The sequence below is a fragment of the Anolis carolinensis genome, chromosome 4, assembly GCF_035594765.1.
Source record: "Anolis carolinensis isolate JA03-04 chromosome 4, rAnoCar3.1.pri, whole genome shotgun sequence".
NCBI classification, from domain to species: domain Eukaryota; kingdom Metazoa; phylum Chordata; class Lepidosauria; order Squamata; family Dactyloidae; genus Anolis; species Anolis carolinensis.
The window spans coordinates 101,746,244-101,766,948 of NC_085844.1; the positions used below are offsets into that span (position 1 = coordinate 101,746,244).

The 20,705-nt window shown below is 44.2% G+C and overlaps 1 protein-coding gene across 7 annotated transcripts in view; it reads left to right on the top strand.

Moving 5' to 3' along the window:
- The window catches only part of trio (trio Rho guanine nucleotide exchange factor), a 446,368-nt gene that overhangs the window by 238,004 nt on the left and 187,659 nt on the right, over window positions 1–20,705 (top strand). For all 7 annotated transcript variants that reach the window (XM_062979400.1, XM_062979401.1, XM_062979398.1 and 4 more), the window contains one exon: window positions 19,612–19,781. In XM_062979400.1, coding sequence (XP_062835470.1) covers window positions 19,612–19,781 — 170 coding nt within the window. The remainder of the gene's footprint in view (window positions 1–19,611; window positions 19,782–20,705) is intronic.

The window sequence follows — 20,705 nt, forward strand, 5'->3', positions numbered from 1 at the left end:
TGAGTTTTGATAGCAGTGCTTCAAGCTATGGTAGCTAGCTGGGTCTAACCGCCCTTTTAATTCCCCGCAATGCCTCAAAGTGATATGACAACGTACTGTCAGAAATTAAAATGGGGCCAGATTTAATCTGCTTGGTGTTGCTCAATGTGTTGGTACACGGAATCAAAAATTAAGGGTTGGCATATAGCATCGTCAATGACCTCAGCCCAGGGTACTGAGGCCCTGGCAGTTGCCCTAGGATATCAAGTGCTAATGCTCACTCCAGGCTTAAGTCATATTTACTAGTCAGAACTGTAATAAAGTGCAAATGTTAGAAATAATGCTTTAAAACTTTGACTCGGAAGCAACACACGAGGACAATGGATGTGCAATGTGATTTTTTTCTTTTTACAGGGCCCTTAGTACTTTTCAGGAAGCTTCTCAGAACCCTATCATTCTTCCACAGCAGTTGGGTGTGTCCCTTATAGCGTACATTCAGATTTCAGAAAGAAGAAATTAAGAAATGTGTGCGTTGGGGAGGATCACAATTTTCCCCTCTAAAAATAATGTTTGGTACCTGTTATGTCAAAATCAAAACCTTTTGGAGTTAATGTTGAATCATGGGTTTTTATTAAAAGCAGCATGTTGTAAGTAGCATCTTTGCTCATAATGTGTTAGTTATAAGCGGGAGAAAGTGTGATTTTGTCAAGAGGCTAACGAATGTCGTAAAAACTGCAGTTGCTAGTGTTTGAGGGAGGTGGAAGCTGTAAGAGATAAATCTAATTTTAAGTGACATTAAATTTGAAGTATACAGTGTATGTATGCATGTGGGTAGGTGTATATGTCTATATAAAAGTCAAAATTATGTATGTTTGTTTGTCTGTTTCTACCTGTCTATATAAAAGTCAAAATTATGTATGTTTGTCTGTTTGTACAACAAAGGCTGTTGCTAGGTGAAATGGCCCTCTGTGATGTCACTGCATTGGTCTTTGTTAGGTGAGGGATTTGGAGTTGCTAGGTGAAGTGGTCCTCTGTGATGTCACTGGGAAGAAAGATTATGTGTGTAGAAGGAGAAGGGAGCGGGGAAGGAAAGAGCCACAAAGCGCCTGTCCATCGATGCCAGAATTTTTCTATAGAGATCTTGTGAGGTAGGTTATCTGAGAGCTGGAAAAGGGAGAAAATAGATGGGAAGTGGTCCCAACGATACCAGGGCAATGCTGGGTATATATACTTGTGTTTGTATTCTTTTCTAAGTATGCGTCCTCTTGAATCTGACCATAGAGTCATCTTGGGGAACCTTGAAATAGTATAGATGTGTTTTCTCAGACATTTTGTATGTCCTATAGGATCATTCTATGATGGTATGCTTCTACCAGAAACCATTCATTCCAACAGGGCTACGATGTGTGGCTTCATATAACTCCAGGAATGGATCCCCTGCAGATATGGGATTGCATTATGTTGCTAATCATGAGGCCTCTTTCATAAAAAATGTATAGTTAGACCACCATATTTGTCTTGTGCATTTGTATAGAATCACTATCCATTCCTGTTTGTTTCATTAGTAAGGCCCCGTTTTAGTTTTCGAGCACCTCTCCCGAAAACAGGTACCATTCCAAATGAGCTTTTCCATCCAAGGTCCGAAAAATGCATATTTTCAGCCCATTGGCAGCAAAGCGCCAGGGCCTACATCTAAGCATGCCAAGTGAGAAGTGCTCGGCTGTAGGCCCTGCCAGACTGTAGGCCCTGCCTTGAAAAGAGAGTGCATGTGTGGTGAGCAGGCCCAAATAATAACAACAACAACAACTTTATTTTTATACCCCATCACCATCTCCCCGAAGGGACTCAAGGGCGGCTTACACAAGAAAAAACATGAACAACATATAGCATTACAGTACACACAATATAATTAAACAGTAAGGTTTAAAAACAATGCAACTCAAGATAAAAACACCATCACAGTTACTTAAAACCCTAAGGATAAAATTGTTCTGCACAGCAGGGGGAGACTAGTGTAGCATTCCATAGGGTCCAAGGGTAAAATCCAAGCGAGTAAGGGTGGAACATGGGAACAATTCCACTTAAAGTGCTATAAAAATAGAGTGAGGAGCAAGATAAAGTGCCAAACGGATTTGTAAACACGAAATGGGCTATTCATTCAAACATGTTCTGGAACATCCATATCTTCAGTTCTTCTTACGTGTTGTCTGTGAAATGCACACATATGGGTTTCCCCAGTGCGCCTGCGCAGAGTTCGGAACCTTCTGGAAGTTTAAAAGTGAAAGAAATTGGCGGGAGCCCCGCCCACTCTCCCCATGTAGTATATGTAGCCGTGGGCGGGGCTACGCCTCAGTTCTTCTTTCCGCGCGACAGCAGACAGTAGGAACCTTTTGTACTCCTCTCTTTTGGATTTGCAACGGTTTTTGACTCTGGACTGGCCTTGACTTGCTGCCCTCTCCTGCCCCACTTTCTGGACTGGACTTTGACCACGAATCAGGCAATGTCTACTTTATTCTTTAAAAAATGCAGCTCATGCGGAGCTAAGCTGCCTGACTCAGACAGGCACAACATGTGCCTTTTGTGCTTGGGGGAAGGGCACGTTCCCCAAACCTGCCCAATTTGCCAATCTTTCACCCCCCAAGCACGCAGAAACAGAGAGGCCCGCCTTAAGGCCGTCCTCTATGAGCAAGCCCTGGCGCCAGAAGAAACACGCGCCCAAAAACGGCCCTGCCCAGAGGCCTCCCCTCCTCCTCTCCTAACTGAGGCCTTAAGCTCCCTCCCAGCCAGGGAAGAGAGTGCTGCCGAGGATTACCTGGTGCCTGAAGCGCCACGCAAAAAAGCCAAATCCTCCAGGACCAGGGAGGCCAAACAGAAAGAGGGCTCAAAAAAGCAAAAAAAAGGGAGGCAACTCACTGGCCAAAGCCCTTGAGTCCCCCGCTGCAAAACCGGGCTGGAGAAAACATGCCTCGGGACCGAGGCTCTCCGAACCCGCCCTCTCCACAGGAGACTCCTCCCCACTTGTCTCCAGTTAACTCTTTACAGCCTCTCGCTGAAGCAAGCAGCGAAGCTGTCCCTGATGGCCAAATTGCAGAGCCCTTCCCCATGCAGGGACGGCCTTATCCTCCTCCCCGCTCAACCCCAGACAGGCAAAGCCTCCAGGAGGAGGGGCGAGGCCGCACCATGAGGGCTGCTCGGTACCGTGGGCGCTCCCCCTCCCTCGAATCCAGGGCCTCAGGCTCTAGGAGCCCATCCAGAGCATCCTCCTACTCCAGGTCTTTTTCCCCTGGCCGCAACCGCCCTTATTATGCTGATTTCTTTTATCCCTATCCCCCTCCACCCCCCTTCCCCTATGGGGCTCCTTGTTACTATGATTTTTACCCAAACCGAGGCCAACTTCCTCCTCCAGTGCCCAGGCAGCCTCCTTCTGCTTCAGCCTCCCGACCAGAGGCCACAATACAGGCACTGCCTCCCACTCAAGGACCTTCCAGCTCCTCCCAGGCAGCTGAACCAAATCTGCCTGAGCAAGGAAGGGAGCTAGCTCACATCCAATCAACTCCCATCCCTGACACACTGCAAGACAGGGATCTAAATGCATCTGAAGGAGACACCCCTTCATTGGCACCCCCTCAAACTGAAATAGATCAAGACCCTCAACAGGCAGAGGATTTTAGAAACTTTTCAGCTCTCCTCATTAGACTCTCAAAAGCCCTTAACCTACCCACCCCCAAACCAGCTAATGTTGTGGAAGATCCCTGTTTTTCCTCCTCAGAACAACAAACCCCAATATCCACAGCCCTCCCAACCCTTCCATACTTACTACAAGTTATCAAAACTGTGGGGATAGCCCCATCATTAGTACCAGCTACTCCAAAACGAGCTGAAAACCTTTATAGGGTTGATCTCTCTACAGCCTCTTGGCTTGCAAAAATGCCTAAGGCCAATTCAGTTGTTACAGACGCCCAACCTAAACCAACTCAAAGGGCACAGCTTACACCCTCAGACAGAGAGGGTAAGAAACTTGATGTAATGGCCAAAAAGTTCTATACCTCAGCCTGCCTCTTCGCCCGTATGGCTCACTATGGAGTATACATGAGTGTATACCAAAAATTTCTCTGGACTAAAATGGAATCCTTCCTCGATTCTCTTTCCCCTCATCAACAAACCCTTGCCAAAGCTTTTCAACAAGAAGCATTATCTCTCACGGCCTTTCAAAAGGACCTAGCAAAGAATACTGCCGACGCATCGGGAAAACTCCTTGCAAATGCAGTGGCCCTACGAAGACATGCATGGCTCTGAGCCGCCATCTTGTCTCCCTCCGCTCGCTCCCTTATTGAAGACTTACCAATGGATGAAGCGGGACTTTTCAACCCGGAAACAGACTCCCAACTCGAACATTCTCATAAAATGAAACAAACCATCACTAAGTATGGACAACATCAATACCAACCCTACCCCTCCCAGCATCGGCGATGGCCTTATCAACCACAATACTACCAGGGCCGCTACAGTCCCCTGCCCTTTCGAGGAAGACAACGGCAGCAGCCTGCCTCAACAGGCAACCGCAGACCACCCCTCCCCACGAAGGGTCAGTACCGCGGAACAAAACCGGCAGACAATAGGAGACGGCGCTTTTAGCCCCTCTCCCCCTACTACCACTCACTCCTCCCCAGTTCAAACTATGTTTCCCCCCCCCTTACCACCCACACTTACCTTGATAGACTCTCCCCATACCTTGAACGGTGGCAACAGATCACATCAGATGCCTGGGTGCTAAACATTATACAGAGTGGCTATGCTATAGAATTCCTTTCCCTGCCACCCGTGGGACACATCTGTGCCACTTCCCCCTCAGACCCCCTCCTTGAGGAAATAAGTTCCTTACTTGACAAAGGGGCAATTTCCCCCATCCCTCCTCACCACGTTTCTTCCTGTTATTTTTCCCGTTACTTCTTAGTAACCAAACGCGGTGGCGGTCTTCGCCCCATCCTAGATTTACGTGGTATTAATCTGTACATCAAACCACGTAAATTCCGCATGGTGACACTCCCCACCATCCTTCCCCTTATCAGGAAGGGATCCTGGCTTGCGTCTATTGATTTGAGGGATGCTTATTTCCATATTTCCATTATGGAAGATCACCGTAGATTTCTCAGCTTTGCAATAGGAGACTCCTGTTACTCATTTAACGTCCTACCCTTTGGCCTTTCCACAGCCCCAAGGGTCTTTACCAAATGCATGTCAGTAGTGGCAGCCCATTTACGCCGACACCACATAACGATTTTTCCGTATCTGGATGATTGGCTTTTATCAGCGGAATCCCGCGATCAATTGCAATCTGATATTCATTTCACTTTATCTTTTTTGCAGACCTTAGGTCTCGTTGTCAACAGAGAAAAATCCCACCTCTCCCCTACCCAGCGTATCACCTTCATTGGCGCCCTTATAGACACGCAGTCCCAAAAGGCCTTCCTACCAGAGGAAAGATTCAGAAACTTAAGAACTATGGTCTCCGAATTGCGCCACTATGGACGAGCGTCCGCCTGGACAATCCAATCCACCTTAGGCCACATGGCCTCAACTACAGTGGTTACACCATACGCTCGCCTCCGCTTCCGAACCTTACAAAACTGGTTCGTCCGGAAATTCGACCCAATCCGAGATCACCAAAACATTGTCCTATCACTTCCTCAGGACGTCCTCAACTCCCTCTCATGGTGGACAAAGAGGTCCAATGTGTGCTCGGGACTTCCGTTTGTTTCTCCTCGCCCCTCAGTCTCATTGACAACAGATGCATCAACACTAGGTTGGGGCGCACACTTACAGAACCTAACAGCCCACGGCCGTTGGTCAACACAAGAGCAAAAGCTCCACATCAACGCCTTGGAGCTCCTAGCCGTGGAAAAGGCCCTGAAATCCTTTGCCCGCCTTACCAAAAACCAGGTCATCCAACTTGTCACGGACAACACAACAGTGAAAGCCTACATAAACAAACAGGGAGGGACCCGCTCACTCACTCTCCTCTCCATCGCATCACAAATCTGGGAATGGTGCATTCGCAGAAATATTTTTCTCATAGCGATTCACCTGCCGGGAGAGGACAACGTCCTAGCGGACTCCCTGAGCAGAACTCCCCTCAGCAACCACGAATGGAAACTCCACTGCAGGGAGTTTCGCTTCATCACGAGACGTTGGGGAGTTCCTCAGGTGGATCTCTTCGCCTCCCCGGCGAACAAACAGTGTCCTCAGTTTTGCGCTCGGATACGTCCTCACGCATCCCCAGGCTGCTTAGGAGACGCCTTCCTCTTCACGTGGGTACCAGAACTGCTATACGCATTTCCACCACTCCCACTCCTGACCAAAGTGGTGGCCAAAATCGTATCAGACAATGCAAATTGTATTCTCATAGCCCCTTGGTGGCCCCGACGGGCCTGGTTCACACCCCTCCTGAAGGCATCGAAAGGCGACTACGTCCGCCTGAGGAACAGCCCCGATCTTCTCACAGTCCAAGATGGTCTTGTGAGACACCCAGACGTAACATCTCTACAGTTGACAGCGTGGAGGATCAGACCACGGCCCACCTCTCCGACGCCGTCCGTAGAATAATCTTTGCAGCCCAAAAGACATCAACAAAGCGATCTTATACATATAAGTGGTCTCGATTTAAAGAATTTGCCTCCACCTGTGAAGTAGACCCCTTTACAGCCCCTACTTCAGTAGTACTCGACTTTCTAGTCCACCTATCCTCTAAACATATGTCTCTATCATCAGTCAAGTGCTATACAGCCGCTCTGTCTTGGTTCAGAAGGAAAGCAGGACAGCCCTCACTGTTTCACGATCCACTCCTACGCCTATTCCTTAAAGGCTACAAAAATACTTACCCACCTAGCTCCTTACCTCCTCCATCATGGAGCCTGGAACTGGTCCTTTCTCAGATGTCAAAGCCCCCATTTGAACCAATGGCCTCTAGCGATCTCTCCCACCTGTCTTGGAAGACGGCATTCCTCGTCGCGATCACATCCGCTAGACGAGCAAGTGAAATTGCAGCCCTACGGGCTGACGCCCCGTACATCCGTTTTTCTGACGACAATGTGACCCTTCGGACGGACATAGCATTCCTACCGAAGATAGTTTCACACTTTCATATGTGCCAGGACATTGTTCTACCCGCCTTCTTCCCTAACCCATCATCTCCCCTGGAGACGACTCTTCACTCTCTGGACGTCAAAAGAGCACTACTGTTCTACATTCATAGAACTGCCCCCCACAGAAAATCTCCAAGACTCTTCCTCAAATATAGGAAAGATGCCTTGGGCCTTCCAATCACTTCTCAACGTCTGGCCTCCTGGATCACCTCGGCGATCCGCCTGGCTTACCAACTAGCGGACAAAGAACCACCATCGCATGTAGCTGCACACTCCACCAGGTCACTGTCAGCCTCCCAAGCCTTCCTCCGGGGTGTATCCCTGCAAGATATCTGCAAGGCAGCTACCTGGTCATCTCCATCGACGTTTGTGTCACACTACAAGCTGGACATCCAGGCGAAGAAGGATGCCGCGTTCGGCAGGGCAGTGTTATTCTCCTGTGTGGCATGACCCACCTCCAAGGTTAGTAGCTTGCTATTCACCCATATGTGTGCATTTCACAGACAACACGTAAGAAGAAGTATAGGTTGCTTACCTGTAACCGTATTTCTTCGAGTGTTGATCTGTGAAATTCACACAGCCCGCCCATCCTCCCCGCTGAGGTCATGCCTCGGTCTCTCAGCTGCTGTCTGCGGCGGAGAACTGAGGCGTAGCCCCGCCCACGGCTACATATACTACATGGGGAGAGTGGGCGGGGCTCCCGCCAATTTCTTTCACTTTTAAACTTCCAGAAGGTTCCGAACTCTGCGCAGGCGCACTGGGGAAACCCATATGTGTGAATTTCACAGATCAACACTCGAAGAAATACGGTTACAGGTAAGCAACCTATACTTCTCGGTGGAAAGTGGATAATGATGGAGCTAACCTGATCTCCCTGGGGAGAGAGTTCCAAAGCCACCACCAAGAAGGCTCTTTCCCTCATCCCACCAACCGCACCTGAGACAGGGGCAGGAGCGAGAGAAGAGCCTCACCAGATAATCTTAGGGCCCATGTAGGTTTGATGGGGAGGAGGCAATTGCGGAGATTGCCTCCAAAGTGCCTGCACCTGCCAGGGCCTGCAGCAGAGTGCCGAAAATCAGCTGACTAAATGGTTACTTTCTTTTCCTTTCATTTCACTGATATTTCCGTACTGGAGGGGCGGTGTATCATTTGTGCATTCCGAATGAACGAAACGGTACAAAAACACGATTTAAATAGATGAGATGGTAACTGGGCCCATGACTACTCCATATTCACAGATTCTGTATTCTGTGGGTTCAGACATTCATTACATGAACATGTTTTTTTTAAAAAAAATCTAAAAATCATACATTGATTTTGCCACTTTTATATAAACAATTTTACTATGTCACTGTATATAATGGGACTTGATCATTCAAGGATTTTGGCATCCATAGGACGCTGAAACAAAATACCAGCAGATACCAAGGGCCCACTGTAGTTTAATATGGGACAGATTTCACCTCCCCAAGTAATATTTCTTGCACATAAATGTCAGCAGATGTTGCCTCACAGATAGAGCCATAATATTACTTATTATTCACGAGAAAAAGTGGTTTTGCTGATTTATAACACTCTTACCTGAGTACCAAAATAGAAGTTGTTTCATGAAGTTTTGATCTGAGTGTCTGAGCATGTGGAAGATGAAGAAACTAAACTTCTTGTATTTGTTTTAGAGTAGTTTGAATGTTGCTGTTATGGTTGAGCCTCATGGCTCTACTACTGGGAGACGTGGGCGTAAGACTCCTCGAGAGTCAGATACTCTCGAGGAGCGAGAAAGGAAGCGGCTGCGAGATATCTTTGCAGAACCATCTGACGAGGATTCTTTTGAGGGGTTTACTGAGAGAATGGAGGAAGAGATGGTTAGCTCGGAAGAGGATGACATGGAATGGACTCGTGTAAGGGAGGATTTGGGTGCCACTGGCAATGATAGTATGGAAGGCGATTGGGGACCTTCAGGATTAGACCCGTGGACAAGCTGGAGGGATGGGACGGGATCCACAGCTGGGGATGCTGCGGGGCGTAGTCAAAGGTGTTCCAGTTCTGATGAGGAAAGTGATGAGGAAACGCCCGGGCTAAGGAGAACAGCTGATAGCGATGAGGACTTGTAACTGGCATAAAATGGGGTTTGGGAGCAATAGCAAATTGCGTTGGGCAAGGTAATCTGGACGAACGCTTGGGATCTGTGTGGGAAGTTTTCCTGAAGACGGGTGTGTTTCGTTTGCTGACTACCTTTGACCTTCCGTCGTCTTCTTGACGGACGCCATCTGCTTACTCTGGACTTACGGACTGACTGACTACGGCCTCGGATTCTCCTACCTGTGTCTATCGTTGGAACTGGTGAAGTACAAACGTCTGCATCGGCCTTACGACCTTCGGAACAGATTGGGACTTCGCTGACTGCTTCTGCCCTCGTCTGTTGTGTTTGTATCGGGAATTTGCCTGCTGTGTGGAGGAGTAACCTCTAAGTTACTCAAACATAGCTCTTGGCAGCAGAGAAGCATCTGCTGCCAATTAGTTGCATTCCTTTGAACTTTTTGTTCACCAGCTTCTGTTTGTTTATTCCCAGGCTGAAGCAAGCTGTTTTGATTTAACCCGGATTAAACTCCGGTTTAATCCGGTTTATCTTTTGAACGTTTTTCTTGTCTCTTTTTACTTTTAAGGCCAGTGTTTGCCTAGCCCTTGTCTTTTACGGGCATTTTTGGTTCTGTAACTCCAATAAACTTTGTTATCTTTTATCTTGTGGCGTTCTGTCTTTGACAGTTGCCTTTTTCAGGCAAAAGATATTTGGGATTTTTCTTTTAGTAATGCATTTAATAGAAGGGGGAAGAAAAGTGTAGGAGGAAAAAACTCCTCATTCTTTATTTCCAGGAACAAGGCCATAACTCATATTTCTCTTGAATTGCTGAATTGCAGGCTTGACCATTTTAAAAATTAAAATGTTTCCCCTTTGCATGTTAAGCTTCTTTCTGTTACTTCATTATATAGTAACTTCCTGACCGTTATGTCCTCGCCCTTCGGTTGATGTAACACACAAATAGCACATTTGACTCTGAATCGTCTTGGTGTTGCTTTTATTTCAGCATAGCACCATAGGAATTGTTTGCACCAGAAAGTAGGATCTCAGTGATAAATTTACTATTGAAAAATGAAGTGCATAACCTATATCTATACACATAATAAAAGTGAAAAATGTGTATGTGTGTATGTGGCGGAGGTGTCCACTTACACAGACAGCCTCCCGCCTCCTCAAACAACTATAGTTTCCACTGAGTAGGAGACACCAATGGCCGTCCTTCCACTGACATGCAGGTTATAGTGAGCGCCATGAACATGTAGCCCAGGGGTCCCTAAACTAAGGCCCAGGTGCCGGATGCGGCCCTCCAAGGTCATTTACCTGGCCCCCGCCCTCAGTTTTAGACTTAGGCTCGCCCAAAGTCGGACATGACTTGAAGGCACCCAACAACAAAAATCCTACTTAACTTGACTATCTCATTGGACAGAAGCAGGCCTACACTTCCCATTGAAATCCTGATAGGTTTATGTTGGTTAAAATTGGTTTTTTTTTTTAATTTTTAAATATTGTATTGTTCTTTCATTTACTAATATTGTGCTATGGTAATAATATAATATATTGTGTATACATATAATATTAATAATAATATTATAATGTAATACAATATAATACTAATAATACAATATAATAATATTACAGTATAGTGGTATAGTGCAGTATAGTAATATATAATGCTAATATTGTGCTATGCCAATAATATAATAAATTGTATGTACATACAACTTGTAAGCCGCTCTGACTCCCTTTCAGGGTGAGAGAGGGTGGGCTATAAATGTAGTAAATAAATAAAGAAATAATTGGGGTTGGGGTTGTTATTTTTTTGCACTACAAATAAGACATGTGCAGTGTGCATAGGAATTTGTTTGTATTTTTTCCAAATGATAATTCGGCCCCTCAACAATCTGAGGGACCATGGACCGGCCCCCCACTTCAAAATTTTGAGGACCCCTGATGTAGCCCAAACCCTCCCAGTGTCCTCCACAAACACCATTCTGCCCCACACCCAGGTGAAGGCTTTCATGCTGGGATAATTTCATCCTAGATGTTTTGTTTTTCCTCCAGAATGGATATCCCGGAGCTCCTTAATTTGCATGACCCCACCCACTGCCTCTCCCTTAACCCTTTCCTACCCTTTCCTATGGCACACAGTTAACAGAGGAATTGATCACCAACTGAACACTACTGAATTACTACTGCTATGTAGTAATTACTGTATTTACAAATTTAGCACCAAAACATCACAATGAATTTAAAACACTGACTACAAAAATATTGACTACTAAAAGGCAGACTGCGTTGAATAATACAGAACACTGGATAAGCGAATGTTGGATAAGTGAGATTCTACTGTAATATGAAATAATTACTGTGGTATAATAATACAGAACAATATAATCTCTAAAACCAGGACAGTAAATAAAGAGCAACACTCTGAAAGCAGGGAAATTGGGAATTCCAGAAAGGAAACAATCAGGGCTAGCTAACACCTCCCAAGTAAGGATTCTTCCAGAAAGGAAGCTGAGAAGGAAGTGAAGCAGTGTATTACCAGAGTCATTATTATTATTATTATTATTATTATTATTGTATTGCTGTGAACCGTCAAAATGAATACAATCTGGCTCCAAGTATTCGAAAACACTAAAATCACAATATATAAAATTACTGTGGTATAATAAAACAGAACAATAAAATCTCTAAAATCAGAACACTAGATAAAGAACAACAGTCTGAAAACAGGGGAATTCCAGACAGGTAACAATCAGGGCCAGCTAACACCTCCCAACAAAGTATTCCCATCACCAAAGTCTGGCAAATCCTCTGGTATCTCAGGGCCACAGACTGTTTTGGGGGGGACTGTGTGCGCTCAACCACTGCATATGGGTACATACTTCTTCATCTACACAGACAATAGAAGCACATAAAATATAGCAAAGAACACCACTCTGAAAACAAGGGAATTCCAAACAGGAAACAATCAGGGCCAGCTAACACCTCCCAACAAAAAATTCCCTCAGGCAGGAAGCAGCCAGGCTTTAAAGCTGCAAGGCGATTACATGCTAATCATTTCGCCTAATTACAGCATTCATACTTCCCTCCAACAGACAAAAAAAAAAGAATAATCAGAAGTATTGTATATTCACAAGCTTTAACAAATAATATCCCCTGATGGCACAGCGGGTTAAAGCGCTGAGCTGCTGAACTTGTGGACCGAAAGGTCACAGGTTTGAATTGGGGGACCAGAGTAAGCCCTCACTGTTACCCCAGCTTCTGCCAACCCAGAAGTTCGAAAACATGCACATGTGAGTATATCAATTGGTATTGTTCCAGCGGGAAGGTAACGGCGTTCCATGCAGTCATGCCACATAACCGTGGAGGAGTCTATGGACAACACCAGCTCTTCGGCTTACAAATGGAGATAAGCACCAACCCCCAGAGTCAGACATGACAAGACTTAATGTCAGGGGAAAAGCTTTATCTTTTACCTTAACTACCAACAACTCCTCAATACTTTATTTCCCATACCACCATACTTGGCTGGGCACAGCTAGTACATAATAAAAGTGAAAATATGCATATGTGTGTGTGGTTGGGCTGTCCACTTACACAGACAGGCTCCCACATCCACAAATAGCTATAGCTCCCACAGCTCAGAAGACACCAATGGCCCTCCCTCCAATGACATTACAGGCTATAGCGAGTGCCGTGAACATGTAGAAGAGCACTGCCAGTGTCCTCCACAAACACCATGCTGCCCACCACTCAAGTGAATGCTTTCATACGGAGACAATTTCATCCTAGATTTTCTGTTTCTCCTCGATCACAGGCATTCCAGTGTTTTTCACTTTCTCCCTTGGTGTGCAAGTTGCATGACCCCACCCATTGCCTTTCCCATAACCCTTTCCTACTCTTTTCTATGGCACAGAGCAAACAGGAATTGATCAGCAACTGAACATACTAGAGAGTTGGAGAACTCACAATGATTTATAGGAGTTGTAGGTACTGGGATGTATAATTCACCTGCAATCTAAGAGCACTCTGAACTCCACCAACGATGGACCTGGAACTAACTTGGCACACAGAAACCCACATGACCAAGAAAAAATACTTGCGGTCTTTAGAGGGATTTATAGGAGTTGTAGTTCACTTACATCCAGATTGCTCTATTGGCCCAAACTATGATGGATCTGGACCAAACTTGGCATGAATACCCAATATGCCCAAATGTGAATACTGGTGGGTTTTGAGGGGAATTGGCCCAGACATTTTGGAGTTGTAGGTACTTGGATGTATAGTTCACCTGCATTCAGTGAGCACTGTGAACTCCACCAAAGGACAACATTGGACCAATCTTGGCACAAAGACCCCCATGACCAGCAAAAAATACTGGAGGTCTTTGGGGAAAATTCACCTTGATTTGGGGGAGTTGTAGTTCACCTACATCCAGATCGCACTATGAACCCAAACACCAATGGATCTGGACTAAACTTGGCACACATACCTGATATGTCAAAATGTCATTTCTGGAGGGGTTTAAGAAAAACTGGGTTTCCCACAACCAGAGAAACTGACCTCCACTGTTGATGGACCTGGACCAAACTTGGGACACAGAGCCCCCATGACTAACTCAAACTACTGGAGGGATTTAAGGCGACTGACTCACCGTAATGGGAGTTGTAGTTTATCCTACAGTCAGAGAGCACACCGAACCCTATTGTTTCTTGGGGTTAACCTGGCATGATGTCAGTTGTAGCTAATTCTAAACCTTATGCATTTTGTACAGTTAAGATTGACTTTTTCAAAAAAAAACCTGGGAAGCACTGGGTAACCAAGCTAGTCTTTAAATAAGTAAACACGGTCACATAATTTTATGCTCTTGGGCTCTTCCTTTTGAACAGTTGAGAAGAAACAGTGGGATTTTTGAGCAGCATACATAAATTGGCAAGGCAGCTATGTATAATCATAGTAATAAGAATGGCTGCGCTGAATTTGGCTGGAGCTCTCTTTAATCCAGGATTCTGGTCCATATCTGTGCAACATTCGCAATTTTCTTGGGAATTTCTCTCTCTCTTCCTCTAGCAGCAGTTTGTAGGACTAAAATACTTGCTCCAAAGGGTACATGAGAAAGGCTATCAAAGAGAAAAAGAGATTTCTCCCTCTTATTGCAAATGGAAGCCATGTTTGCCACTGAGCATCTAGTGTTCAGAGAGGCATTGCTTCTGCATTTGGACCATTCATAGTCCACAGTGAGTGTTCATTTTACAGAGAATTTTAATTAAGGAAGCCACTCACCCAACCTTTTGGCATTCACATAGCATATACTTCCTTTGTTTCCTCTTACAGATTATTTACAATAGGCTTAATTCATAGTTGACTGTGTGAACAAATTGGTGCACATGAAGAGATGAGAACATTTCATTGATTGGCTTTTTTTGACCCCACTCACCACTGCAGTGAACAATCGTACATAAAAGCTCATAATTAAAATTGCAGATTCCTAGACTCATAGGAGCACTTAAAATTTTATATACCTAAAATGGTATGTGTGTGTAGCCTTTGACTATCAAGTTTATTATTATTTATTCATTTCTATCCCCCTTTTTTCCCATGGGTGGGATTCAAAGTGGCATACAACATACAAAATTCATAGAAATACATCCGACCACAATACATAATCTGTTAAAACATCATATATCGATATAAAAAATCCAGTTAACATATCAAAACAATTTAGAAACTTAAAGCAAGCACAATTTAAAAATATCCATAACCTCCGGCCATTGAAGTTATTTGTCAAATATTATCAAAATATTTACCAGACTGGCAGTGCCTATTATCAATCCCATACATTTCCTAGGGTTTTCTTCGGCAAGGAGTACTCAGCTGTAGTTTTTGCCAGTTCCTTTCTCTGAAATATAGCCCATAGTTCCTACTATTCATTGGCAATTTCCCATTCAAGTATTAACTGGGGTTGTCCATGCTTAGATTCCAAGATCAGGTGGGATTTGGTGGCTTTGGGGTAATACTTGCTACTAATTCCAGTAGGAAGGTATTGATTCAAAGGTCTTATGTAACAATTGAGACAACCGACTGTGTAAAATCCCAATAAGAAGGTTCATCAACCAATGTTTATAATGTTGCCTCTTGAATACCCCTCTAATAGTAAATATGACAGGAGATACTTTGATGGAGGTTATTATTAAATATGATTCATAAACTTGGGAAGTTCATACAGACACATTGGAAAGTTGCTTAGCTTTTCCCAGATGCTAATCAACCTCATTTCCCTTTCCCTTTCCAAATCTGTTCTTCCTCTCAATTATGGCAACATTTTATGATGTATTAAGGAAGTGTTTTAGTGCAAGCGAAGATAATGTGATAAAAAGCAATGCAAACTACTTAGCTGTCTGCAGTGGGATTTAGGTGTGGTCAGGAGCAGACCTTGAAACGTTTTATTTTTTAACAACTTTGTGGTTTTTGAGTTCTCTCCAGTCATGTCTGACTCTGGGGGTTGGTGCTCATCTCCATTTCTATGCCGAAGAGCCAGCGTTGTTCGTAGACACCTCCAAGGTCATGTGGCCGGTATGACTGCATGGAGTGCCGTTACCTTCCCGCTGGAGCGGTACCTATTGATCTACTCACATTGGCATGTTTTTGAACTGCTAGGTTGGCAGAAGCTGAAGCTAACAATGGGCGCTCATTCCGGGGGCCTTTCGGTCTGCAAGTTCAGCAGCTCAGTTCTTTAACACACTTCACCACCGGGGCTTGAAAGCATCTGGATAAGAATCAAGGGAACTAGGACTCAAAAAGATCTCGTTGTGGGTGTATACTATAGACCTCCGAGTCAGAATGAAAGACTTGATGATGCCTTCTGTCAACAGCTGACCAAACAGGCAGAAAGAAGAGATATAGTAGTCATGGGTGATTTAAACTATCCCGATATCTGCTGGAAAACAAACTCGGCCAAGAGTACAAAGTCCAACAAATTCCTCACTTGCCTTGCAGACAATTTTATGGTCCAGAAGGTAGAAGAGGCAACAAGAGGATCGGCTACTCTTGATCTAATCTTAACAAATGTGGAAGACCTGATCAATACAGTCCTTAGGGGCAGATCCTTAGGGGCAAGTGGCCATGTGCTCCTGCAGTTTGCCATACAAAGGAAGGCCAAATTGAAGACAAGTCAAACATGCATTCTGGACTATAAGAGAGCTGACTTTCAAAAAATGAAGGAAATACTGATTGGCATTCCATGGATGCCAATATTAAAAGACAAGGGAGTTAAGGATGGATGGGAGTTTTTTAAAAGTGAAATACTCAAGGCGCAAATGCAAACAGTGCCAACAAAGAAAAAAAAATAAGACAAGTGCGAAGAAACCAGAATGGATGTCCAAAGAACTTCTAACCGGGCTAAGACTCAAAAGAGACATGCACAAGAAGTGGAAAAGGGGAGAAATCACCAAAGAAGAATTCAAACGTATAGCCAACTCCTGTAGGGAAAAGGTTTGCAAGACTAAAACGCAAAATGAGCTCAGGCTTGCCAGGGACATTAAAAACAACAAAAAAGGCTTTTTGCTTACGTTGGTAGAAAAAGGAAGAACAAGGAGGCAATAGGGCCTCTGCGAGGAGAAGATGGGGTGATGGTGACAAGGGACAGGGAAAAGGCAGAACTACTTAATGCCTTCTTTGCCTCGGTCTTCTCACAAAAAGAAAGCCATCTTCAACCTCAGCAACATTGGATGGATGAAGGATTCGGGGAAATCTAACCCCAAATAGGGAAACAAGTTGTCCAGGAACACCTGGCCCCTCTAAATGAATTCAAGTCCCCAGGGCCAGATCAGCTACATCCAAGAGTATTGAAGGAACTAGCTGAAGTTATTTCAGAATCACTGACAATTATCTTTGAGAGTTCTTGGAGAACAGGAGAAGTCCCAGCAGATTGGAGGAGGGCGAATGTGGTCCCTATCTTCAAGAAGGGAAAAAAGAACGACCCAAACAATTATCGTCCAGTCAGCCTCACGTTGATACCAGGCAAGATTCTGGAAAAGATCATTAAGGAAGTGGTCTGCGAACATTTAGAAACAAATGCGGTCATTGCTAATAACCAGCACGGATTTACCAAAAACAAGTCATGCCAGAATAATCTGATCTCTTTTTTTCGATAGAGTTACGAGTTGGGTCGATACAGGGAACGCTGTGGATGTAGCCTACCTGGATTTCAGTAAGGCCTTCAACAAGTCCCCCACGACCTTCTGGCAAACAAAGTAGTAAAATGTGGGCTAGACAAAACTACGGTTAGGTGGATCTGTAATTGGCTAAGCAAACGAACCCAAATGGTGCTCACCAATGCGTCGTCTTCATCTTGGAAAGAAGTGATGAGTGGAGTGCCGCAGGGTTCTGTCCTGGGCCCGGTTCTGTTCAACATCTTTATTAATGACTTAGACAAAGGGTTAGAAGGCATGATCATCAAGTTTGCAGATGAAACCAAACTGGGAGGGATAGCTAACACTCCAGACGACAGGAGCAGAATTCAAAACAATCTTAACAAACTAGAGAGATGGGCCGAAACTAACAAAATGAAGTTCAACAGGGACAAATGCAAGATACTTCACTTCGGCAGAAAAAATGGAATGCAAAGATATAGAATGGGGGACGACTGGCTCGACAGCAGTATGTGTGAAAAAGATCTTGGAGTCCTCGTGGACAACAAGTTAAACATGAGCCTACAATGTGATGCGGCTGCTAAAAAAGCCAACGGGATTATGGCCTGCATCAATAGGAGTATAGTGTCTAGCTCCAAGGAAGTCATGCTACCCCTCTATTCTGCTTTGGTCAGACCACACCTGGAATACTGTGTCCAATTCTGGGCACCGCAATTAAAGGGAGATGTTGACAAGCTGGAAAGCGTCCAGAGGAGGGCAACTGAAATGATCAAGGGTCTGGAGAACAAGCCCTATGAGGAGCGGCTTAAAGAACTGGGCATGTTTAGCCTGAAGAAGAGAAGGCTGAGAGGAAACATGATAGCCATGTACAAATGCGTGAAGAGAAGTCATAGGGAGGAGGGAGCAAGCTTGTTTTCTGCTCCCCTGCAGACTAGGACGTGGAACAATGGCTTCAAACTGCAAGAAAGGAGATTCCACCTGAACATCAGGAAGAACTTTCTCACTGTGAGAACTGTTTGGCAATGGAACTCTCTCCCCCGGACTGTGGTGGAGGCTCCTTCTTTGGAGGCTTTTAAGCAGAGGCTGGATGGCCATTTGTCGGGAGTGCTTTGAATGCGATTTCCTGCTTCTTGGCAGGGGGTTGGACTGGATGGCCCATGAGGTCTCTTTCAACTCTACTATTCTATGATTCTATGACTTTAGTAATAAGGTTGGAAGGCCTTTTTAATCCAGCAATCTCTTTGCAGCCTGAATGCTTCTGGAAAGTTCATAGTAAGGTGAAATCATCCTTCACTTGCTAGTGTTAAGTTGTGTAATGACTTGAAACATGGAGGCTCCATTGAGCCATCTTGTCTTATAGTTGTGAATCCTCACAATAGCAAAGTAAGGTAGGTCTGGCTTATGATTGCCACATTATATGTGGAAGGAAAGAATGTTAGAAAGCAAAGATTTGCCTAAAGCTGCCTAATTAATTAACGATCAACATGAGAAGTGTAGAGGGACTTTCCAAGAGAAACTCTTAAGACAGCCATGAGCAGGTCTTTAGTTCAAGTTTCAAATCCACTGCAAAGTGACCATTCTCACTAAGTGACCATTCTTCACATTTTTTATGATTTCCATTTTGATGAGCAAACTTGTAGTTTTATTATTCTGTAACATGTTGGAGGAATCAATAAGGCAGGCTTATGTGTTGTCCCCTTTTCTCTTTGTTTTGTTGTTCACGCATGCTCAGGAAGTGATTCGGGAGGCAGCTGCTGTTTACCTTGCCTGTTATAAGCTGGCATACATGGCTACGGTAGGATCCATGAGTGAAGAATCCCACTCTTAGTTGCACTGTTTGCTGCATACTGCTGCAACCCAACACTGAAAATCTGTGTTCCTCTAGTCCTCCTTTACCCCCACCCAATGCTGATGGTGCTAAAAAGCTTCTAAGTAGACAGGATGAAATAGTATAGTGTATCACTACTACACACACATATATAAAACACCTGAGTTTCTTAGGAAACCTCTGTCATAGTTTTGAAGTGCATATGATTACTAAATATTTGATATTTATGTGCATTTTTCTTTAAAACATCAATGCATTCATTCATTCAATTTACACCCCATTCTTCTTTGCAGGCACTCAGAATGGTATACAAAATATTACGAAGGGAGGGAGGAAATCTTTAGCTTGACAAAGTAACGTTCTTGAGAAGTCTTCACTTCAGCCTTAACAATAGTTCTTTGCTTGTTTTGTTTTTTAAAACACCCACAGCTCTGGACATGGCTGGAAGAGCTGCAAAAGGAACTTTTGGATGATGTTTACGCAGAGTCTGTGGAGGCAGTGCAAGAGCTGATCAAAAGATTTGGCCAACAGCAGCAAACCACTCTGCAAGTGACAGTGAATGTCATCAAAGAAGGTGAAGATCTGATACAGCAGCTGAGGTAATACTTTGATTTAAAAGAACTACTCCATGCAAACATCTTTTCTTTTTCTCCAATAACGTGTAGTTCATGCACACATGCCCTGTTGCTTTTAATCTTTGTTTTTCTGTCTCCACTCCTCCACGTTACTGACTGCTATGATCAAAAGTGTAGGAACGAACATGGCCCATTTATTGCATGCTATAGAGAGAACAAAGTGATAATCATTCTTCTATTCCACTTATTGGCTGATATGTCTTCCAACCTGTCATTCTGGCCTAATGCTGGCTACAGTGCCATGCAGCCACATCTTTAAGGCATCAGTTAATATGAATTAGGAGAACAAGTCATATAAGATTGCTTTTTTAAAACCTTTGTTAAATTGTATATTTTAAACTGTTTTCAATGGGCTTAAAAGTTATATTATATTTTGGAGGTGATATTTGTATGTTTTTTGCTATGTTAAATTTATTCATTTTGTAAGTTCCCTTGAGTCCTGATTTTTTGGGGGAAAGAGTATAGGTGGTGATGGTATAGATAATAATGATGATCTTTTTCTGTGCCCAGTAGTCAGAACCTTGAGAAATATGTCACTGATGTTGAAAAGCAGCACATCACTAACAGATGGCTTACAAGATCAGAAACCTATGTGGTTCACAGACCTGGGGGTTCCTTGAAAGCTTATTAGGAGTTCATGACAAGATGAGCATTGGATATCTTTTTTCTTCAAGGATGTTTTACCCAGCCCTCCATATCAGCTCTAAAATACTCTGTTGCAGGAGATGTTTGGATTTCTTTAAGGACCTTATCACATTAGAAAATACTCAGTTTCTGAGACTGTTTGAGAATGATTTCGAACAGGTCCCATCACATGATGTTTGCTCATCCTGTCAGTATTCCATTGGAATCTGCCTGCAAAGCGTTACAGAAATGGATTATTTGCAG